This window comes from Sander vitreus, chromosome 16 (assembly GCF_031162955.1).
Source record: "Sander vitreus isolate 19-12246 chromosome 16, sanVit1, whole genome shotgun sequence".
NCBI lineage: Eukaryota > Metazoa > Chordata > Actinopteri > Perciformes > Percidae > Sander > Sander vitreus.
The window spans coordinates 18745155-18754002 of record NC_135870.1 but is presented as its reverse complement, the minus strand read 5'-3'; the positions used below and the strand labels follow the sequence as shown (position 1 = coordinate 18754002).

Sequence of the window (8848 nt, the reverse complement as noted above, 5' to 3'; positions counted from 1 at the left end):
ACAAAAACAAAAAGATGCTCCAGATGTAAATGTTAATAAGTAGCACACGGATGTAGAAGAATGTTATGTTATATCATGTGAATGTTTAGCATTGACGAGATCAATATAATTCACAATTTAGGGCTTCACAGAGAACAATGTCACATTATGCATGTATGGATGTATGTATGTATGTGTTTGTACGTGTACATATCATCGTTGTCGGGTGAAAACCTTGCATGTGCAAAACGGTTGCTTTTCAGGAAATAAAAGGCTAATTTGAAAACATTTTAATTGAGCAATTTTTGTCTGACAAGGTAATCGTCTGATTAAATATATATATATATATACATATATATATATATATATATACATACATATATATATATATATATATATATATACATATATATATATATATATATATAATATCTGTAAAACCCACAGACAAAAAGGGGGACCGATAGCATTAAAAAATGAATAAAAAAACATTTAAATAACAAAATATGGAGATGCAAGGTTTCTGGCCAACGGCGACAATATGAAAGTGTCACAGTTTGGTCTCATGGTCCTGGTTCTAGTAACACACTTTGATTGTGGACAGTTTTAATCTGAGCTGAAACGAACAGCAACCACCATCAAAGCCAATGTGAAAGGTCTTTAAAGGTCCCATAATATGCTCATTTTCAGGTTCAAACTTGTATTTTAGGTTTCTACTAGAACACGTTTACATCTCTAATGTTCAAAAAACATAATTTTTCTCATACCGTCTGTCTGAATATACATGTATTTACCCTCTGTCTGAAACGCTCTTTTTAGCGCCCGTCTCTTTAAACCCTCCCTCCTGAAAACGTGTTTCTGCACCGTCATTGCAGTCGGGGAATGACTGTAGGGGCACTTTCTACATCCATCTATATATATATATATATATATATATTTCTTGTTTTGATACTTTCCCAGTATTTATATAGCACCTTGACCTGCTTTATAGTAAAAAAAAAAAAAAAAAACTTACTTTTTACAATATGGGACCTTTTTAAGATGTTGTTTATACAGTATAATGACCGTTAGATTTTGACTCCAAACAGTATTATATTGAATTGGAAAACAATTTTGAAAAGAACTGATTTCCTTGAAATGCAATTAAGGCTTGGAAAGCAGTATGTTTAGGGCATGTTGGATTGATTGACAGGTGTCTCCAGTTGCTGCTTGCTTGTCACAACTCAGCTCTGCCCAAAATCTGGATTTTAAAACTAAAAAAAGCTTTTAAGTTTTGCTGTTCCTCTGACATGAACTGGTTTGGTCTGACTGGTGGGTGTAGAAGATGGTCCCTGTATGGACTGTAGTGGATAGTCTGCAGCCGGCACCGGTAGTAGCAGTGGATTGTTTGTTTTCTGCTTATTGACTTTTGGGTATTTGCCCGCTGTCATCTGTTTTACTTGTTCATGCTCACACTTGTTTTAGAATGTCTTCTTTGTTTACAGCAGAAAAGATGTGACAGAACAGAAAGCTGTATCTTGTTAACATGAGTTTCATTGGTAAAAATGTGACAAGCTATAACATAAAATGTGCTTGATTTCTGTTCCCTCATTGTAACAATCGCTGTTGTGGCCTCAGGGTGTTTTGCTGATGTGGATGATGCACAAAGCCAAGAGGACACAATATCAAAACAACAGATAAAAAATTGGGGGTAGATTACATGAGCAGTGTGCAAAGGTGCAACACCAGTTATGTTTGTTTTCCTTTGGACTGTGTCCTGTTGTAATTGCTTTCTTGATTGTTTTTTTGTTTTTTGTAAGGATCGAGCCAGAGGCCTGCAAATTTATATTTTAGCTTACTGGTACACTTCCAGAAGTGTTGATCTAACCATTTGTATTTTCTCCTGCAAAATTAGACCCAATTAATTAACGAATCTGATAGATTTTGCTGTCTGCTGCTCTGGACTGGGCATGTATCACACACCAAAACTCATCCTCCTCCTCATCTCCTATTTAGACACATCCAGGTCTGTTTCTGAGGGTCGACAGTTCACCTCACCCACCTTAAGTTCAACTCTGGAGACTTTCATTTAGGGTCTGAGGTTTAAAAACACCCTCTAGTTCAGTTCCAGAGAGTGGCTCTAGTCCATTGCAGTCTGGCCTTCTTCCAATCCAGCCGTGATTGCATTTTAGGACTTCTGCTCCGGTGTGGCAGCAGGCGTGGCCAGACTCTCCGGCTTCACAATCTGGTAGGTGATCAAGTATTCTGGGTACGCCTGTGGACAAGGATCACATCAAATTGAACTCAAAGTAAATATTAGGCTTTCTAGTGTTGAACTCATGTCATGTGTACATACAGTTACAGGACAGAAAAGAAATGATGATCGATTCAAGGATTTGCTGCTATTTAAAGATGTCACCTTTGAATTATGATGGGTATTTAAACATTTTCTGGCATTCTTATAGACAAAATTATGAATCAATTAATCAAAAGAATAATCCACAGATTTATGAATAATGAAAATTGGTGCAACACTACTTATTTCATACAATTTATGTAGCAAAAATATTTAACACAAACAGGTGGTCAAAAAAAAGATTAGTGTACTGACCTGCTCCCCTCTGTAGATGACGTACTCTGCATACGCCAGTCCGTTGACACTGGGTCGACCTATAACCGAGTGGTGTCCAGGGGGGGCGTGGGCCATTTTCATCGCACTAAACTGAAGAAACGACTTACCCAGCGTCACTCTGCAGAACAGCATCTGCCTGAAATGCAAAAACACAGAATGATGCCGTGAAGGTCAAATAAATAGCTTTATATTTTTATTTTTACTCAGAGTAATACTATGTTGCAGTGAGTTTTTATGTCAATTATTTTGCGTCTCAATTTTGCTTCCTGCAGTAACGCACAACAGTGATTGTGGTTGATAAAAGGTTGATAAAAGGATAAAAAGTACTATATTCTAATTTAATAATTGTATATATTGTTATAGCAATTAGTACAATAAATCAATTTTGATTTACTGTTTTGCACTAACAGGAAATGATAATGTACTAAGTAAGTGCTGATAGCTTTGAAATACAAGTAAAGAAAGCAACATGTTTGTCTTTTCTCCTGTTTCTTTGCGCAATGCATTGTGGGACGATAGAGTCCATTGAAGGCACATCTAAAATTGAGTGGATTCAGTATACATATTCGGTATACATAGCAGCATATTTGAGTAAACTGTTGTCACTTTAGCGGTATGAACAAATTACATAATCAAAACCTGATTAGAATTAGTACTTAGTGTGGAATTGGGACATGGGTACTGACGAGTAGTTCTTTCCTTCCACACAGGAAGAATCAAGTTGTTGGAACAAACAGGATAAGATGAACATGCCACCATGGTAAAGAGAATATATTTTTTTAAACTTAAAAGACGTCTCACCTGTGGCACACATAGCAGGAGCGGTCTTTGTGGGTGGGGCATCCTGTGCCTCCACCAATCCCGTACACGTACTGGTTGCTTTTGGAGGAGTTCTCCGCAAAATAGATCCCGGCTCCAAACATGCCGCCAATGTAGGCGTGTCGCTCGTCGAAGCCCTTGTGGATGATGGCATTGATGAAGGGAGAGCCTGGCAGGAGAAAGGACACATTCATATTACGGTCGAGACACACCGACCAGACGGCCGACTCTCGGCAGAAAAGGCAGTTGGACTGATCGGTCTCCCTGAGTTGGTCAAAAAAGTGCCTCGTAACACACCAAAGTGACGAGATGTAATACGTCTCCATAACAGCAGGCGGCGCTAATCTGTATTGTCGCCCCAAAAATGAAAACCGGCAGCTGATTGGACAAACCCGTCACGTGGTTCTGGTTTCTCCGGAAATTCAAAGCCAGACTGTCATGGCGGCTTGTTCAGAATACGATCTCATATTTTACTAAAATAGTTCACCGAAACGTGTTTCTGAAAACATTTTAAACGAGAAATAGGCCATGCAGTTGCTGAATCTGTCTTCATTTCAGATCAACAAAGGTCAGTTTAAAAGGTTTTCATCAGATTTTGAGAGACTCTAGTCACGCTCATTCCGCTCCCCTTTTCCGGGTTAGCACTCTACCAATCAGATGGCTCATTTGAGTCCGACTGCCGGCAGTGCCCGCCCCGCCGATTATACATGTCAAATCGGCCAAAATGAAGGACGACAGCCCCTCGGACGGACGACGGCACGGAACACACCGAACAGACTCGAGTCACTGACTTCGCCAGACTGTCCAACGGCCGATTATCGGCTTGGTGTGTCTGGACCTTTAGGGCCATCACACCGCAAAAACATGCAATAGACTCTCCCTGCAGACCTCCACTGTGGGGACAGGAACGAATCCTGTATGCACATGCTTATAGGCACCTGGAAAACATCCCAACACGTCTCGTTTCAATCCCTCTCGTTTATCTTTGCTTCAACACAAGAACAATTCTATCCATTTCTGGAGCCTCCACCGGAAGAGGCCCCAAATATAAGTAGCTAACAATAATAATTTAAAGCGTTATTATAAAAACATAGTCTATCTGATGATGATATGTCTACATTCAGCATCCTCTGCAATTAGTTTACCTCCCCTTGTATAAACAGCTCTCAGCACAAATGTAAAAAGAACGCAGACAAGGAAGAGAGATCCAGATACTGTTTGACTAAGTGTTATCCTGGGAAATCCATGATCTAAGAGACTTTGAACATAGTACTGTATGATCGTTGGTGTCACATGCAGCATTTCAGACATCACAGAAGCCAGACGACTTCCTGGGATTTTCAACTCTACAGTGTTTAAAGTTTTAAAGAAACAGAACTCGACTGCAGTGCCGGGGGTTGTGGATATGGAAGATTAATGACTGGATGACCAGCTGTTCTTCACTGCTAACATCTCTGCGACAACCCACTCCAGAAGATTTATTCTCCACAAGATCAGGAGGATACGACCATTCCTCACCCAGGAGGCGGCGCAGGTTCTGGTCCCGGCTCTTTACATCTCGCGCCTAGACTACTGCAACTCACTCCTGGCTGTTGTGCCTCCATCTGCTAGCCGACCTCTGGTGCTTATCATCAGCCTGGCTGATCTATAACTTACCCAAGTTCTCCCATACTACCCTGCTCCTCCACACCGGCTCCCGGTGGTTTCTCAAATCCGATTCAGTACACTGGTACTTGCCGATTGTGCTGTGAATGGCTACATCCAGAACATGGTCAAACCATACACCCTAACCTGTCCACTACGCTCTGCCACTGCCTGTGGGTTTGCTACTTCCTCACAGTTCAGACCGCACAATGGCGAAGTTCGTCTCAGAGTCCACGAATGGTTGAACATTGATGCAGAAGGTCGAGGAGTTTCACTTCTGTCAACAAAGAGGAAGTGACTGACACTATAGGAGGTGATCAAAAACGTGCTATACTGAAATGTTCTCATAAACACTATTGAAAGTGAATTCCCGTTTCAGTGTGTGAGGTAATTGTGAATAATGTCCCAGATGGCCCCTCATATTTTCCTCCTATCCCCGAATGCTATGTGGAGGAGCCAGACCCTCCTTCAGCACGCTTTGAGGGAGGGTCCGGCAAAGCGAGACTACAGCTCCACAGACGGATGGGAGTCAAGGGACTGAGGTTAAGCTCAGACATGTTTGTAATAACAGCAGGAAAAAAATATTGGAAAAATGATGAAGAAAGCGTTGGTGAAGTTTATGGAAATTGACCAAACAAAGTAATCATTGTTTAACCTTAATTTAATTAATACAGAAGAAGAAGAAGTGGACATCAAATGTTAGAAAAGAAGACCACTTAATAAAGACCACTTAATAAAGAAGTAAGAAAATATATAAAAAGTTAAGCAACAAGCTGTTGAAATACTTGATATATTAGATGGTGAGGAAACCCACCCTGCTGAACTATATACTCTGTTCATTTACCGTGAAAGAGCATTCGCTCGTTGTGATGGTTGTGATTCTCGTCTGCGATTTCCTTTTGTCTGTGTGCGTATCTCTCCCGTAGCTTCTTATTCACCACCTTCTGAATCTGCAGAGGAAGGAATGGAGGAACAGAGGGAGGGATGAGTCAAACCAGACACCACATTTAATTTGACTCTTTGTTAGTTAATTAAGTTTCAACTCCTCCTGTGTGATCGTTAAAAGACAAAACTGGTCTCTGTGTATGTGTACTAGGGCTGTTGGAATGAATTCCGACAGTCAAATATAATTTGAATATCAATCAATACTATTCGAATGCTGAAATTACTATTCAAATGTGATTTTTTTGTTTTTTTAAAATAGGTTGGCTAAAGTTAGCTAATCTCCCTCTTCTCATGTCTGATGAACAATAAGTTACGGGAGTGAGAAACAAGGCATTGTGAGCCAACGTTACGTACTGAGTAACGGTAGTACAGGGGGGAGTGACAGGCTGCGGCTGGAAATCGGAAGAAGGATGGGAAATAGTTTTAACATGACTTTAAAATCGACATCCACCGAGCCAAAATGTTTACGTTATCAATAGTTAGCTCATTCTGGTTTCCTATCTGCATTGCGAGTTATAGGAGCTTAGTTGGGAGCTTCATCGAGACAGCTAAAGTTAATATTAGCTGCCCTACAGCTGTCAGAGTTAGCATCGACTTTGTATATTACCTTCTAACAGCTGTTTTCTCGTGACAATCTGCAAGAAACAAGTTGCTCATAAATCACTAAAATAGTAGTGGCAGCACCGTTTGGCTTAGTTATCAATGCCGTTAGCATCATAGCTAACACTATTGTTACTTAGTTTATGACAAATCATTCCGGCTGTGCTTTCTAACATGATGTCATTGTGCTAACCGAGCAACCTTTACAACAGAGCCGCTTCAATACACTTGGTAGATCATGTTTCATTGCAGAGTTCTCTGCTGAGTTGGGTTTGTCGCTGTGTGCGTGGTGGAATGTAATGTAAACAAAGTTGCGTGCCAGAAATGCAATGCGCCATGACGTAGATCATGATGATGTTGGAAGTCCCTCTAGTGGACAGAACGTGTAACGACAACCACATGCTTACAGTGGCATTGACAATGCATAAGCCTGAGTAGTGTAGTACATATTTATAACAGGCTGCATTTGAGCATTTAATATTTGAATATTTAAAAAAATAACAAATGAAATTCGAATGGTATATGGTGGAGGAAGACTGACAGCTCTAATGTGTACTCTGTGTGTTGTGAACACACACCTTAATGATGTTGTACCGGCTGAAGACTCCACCTGCATTCCCTCCATCGCGGTGCTCTCTGATAGTGCTCTGTAGCTAAGGAGGAAATAAACAGACAGAAGACGATCAAAATGACAAACTTATGCAAAGCTTTTAAGGTTAAAATGGAGAATGTGGGGGATAAAACATGCTAATGAAATGCAGTTTTCATACAGTATATCGTGAATAACATAAGGTGTGATTCACACAGCTGTCTGGACAGCATTAGGAGACATAGTGATGAGTCCTGTTTTACCTCGGCAGCACAGGAGTGTTTTTATATTAATTCAGATTAACAATTCAAATTTAGGTCACTTGTAGTATTTTCTGTTAACTCTTTTTAATTCTATAAAGATCAATATCTGGTGTTTCAGCTATTACTGACGTGTACACTCAGTTGCCAATGTATTAGTTACACCTAGCTAAAACTAATGCTCTATCTCTCTCTGTCTATAATACAACGGTCCTGTTGAGGTTTTAGAGAGGTGTTGATCTGTATGGTCATTTTGGAGGATGTAGTTTGTTGAACTCAACAGCACAACAGAGATGTGTTTCTGTGATTTAGCCTACGCTCTGTGATATCAATGGGATGGACAAAAACACAAACATTATAAACACCATGAAGGCAGGATTTTTTTGCAGGACTGTTTTATAAACTGTTTTAGTTGGGTGTACCAAATAAAGTGGCAAGTGACTAAGCGGAGATTACAGAGCAGCAACTCATTTAATCACAGTAGATAACTAAATAATGCCTGTGGGAAATTTGCTGCAGTAAAAAAAAAAAAAAAAAACTTAAAGTAAAAATAGATCAGAAGCTGCTGCAGGTGGATTTACAAACTGATGGAACCATTTGAAGAAAGTTTGCCATAATGTGGGTGAAATGATCACCACCATTCACAAAAATCATCCTAATGACTTTATTGATGACTAGGTAAAGGTACTCAACCTAGCATTAGAAACTGTCTGGAGACATCATATCAGTCATTTTTCAAGTTCCCAAGTAAAAATTACAGATTATATTAGCTGTTCATTTTTTGTTAACATCTGACGGTCCTCATTAATTTAAAATCCATTTAGACTGATATCTGCTGTCGCTTTCAGTTACTGCTTTCATTTATATAGTTAAAGGAGCAGTAGCCCTGGTCTAAAGTCTCTCCTGCAGATTGTTGCTGTACTGTGGTGACACTATCAACCCAAATGTATGTCGTGTCTGGATGCGTGTGTGTAAAAGTGTGTTTGCATACTTCCTCCTCCACAGACTGGAACTCCTTGTCGTCCGGTGCCAGGTCGATCAGCACGGTGCCCTGGCTGGAGCAGTGGAACGTCAGATATGGGTTTGCACCTACAAACAAAAAACAAATGATGACACTGACACTAAATTTCTTATCATACATTACAGGTACAGCCACATATATATAACCCAGGAGTTTGATGTATAGATGATGTAACGTAAGTATTTTGAGTGTTTCTCAACGAATCTTAAGACTAAATAACAGAACTTGGCGTTATAAAGAGAACATGTTTGATTGTTTTAACATTTCCCGTGTTTATTTGAAGATTCAATATTTATGTCATTTCAATACAATAAATCTGATATAGGAACAGGTGTGTGTGTGGTTGTGTGAGTGTGGTTTTGTGTGTGCGTGTTTTTGCT

General features: G+C 39.8%; 1 protein-coding gene across 2 annotated transcripts in view; it reads right to left on the bottom strand.

Annotated features, from left to right (window-relative positions):
- Positions 1-387: 387 nt before the first annotated feature.
- Positions 388-8848, bottom strand: part of LOC144531349 (poly [ADP-ribose] polymerase tankyrase-1-like) — an 81486-nt gene continuing 73025 nt past the window's right edge. For both annotated transcript variants that reach the window (XM_078271436.1, XM_078271435.1), the window contains 6 exons: positions 8439-8536; positions 7177-7251; positions 5898-6003; positions 3392-3578; positions 2570-2726; positions 388-2233 (listed from right to left, as the gene is read on the bottom strand). In XM_078271436.1, the coding sequence (XP_078127562.1) occupies positions 2147-2233; positions 2570-2726; positions 3392-3578; positions 5898-6003; positions 7177-7251; positions 8439-8536 (710 nt within the window). In that variant the 3' untranslated portion in view covers positions 388-2146. The remainder of the gene's footprint in view (positions 2234-2569; positions 2727-3391; positions 3579-5897; positions 6004-7176; positions 7252-8438; positions 8537-8848) is intronic.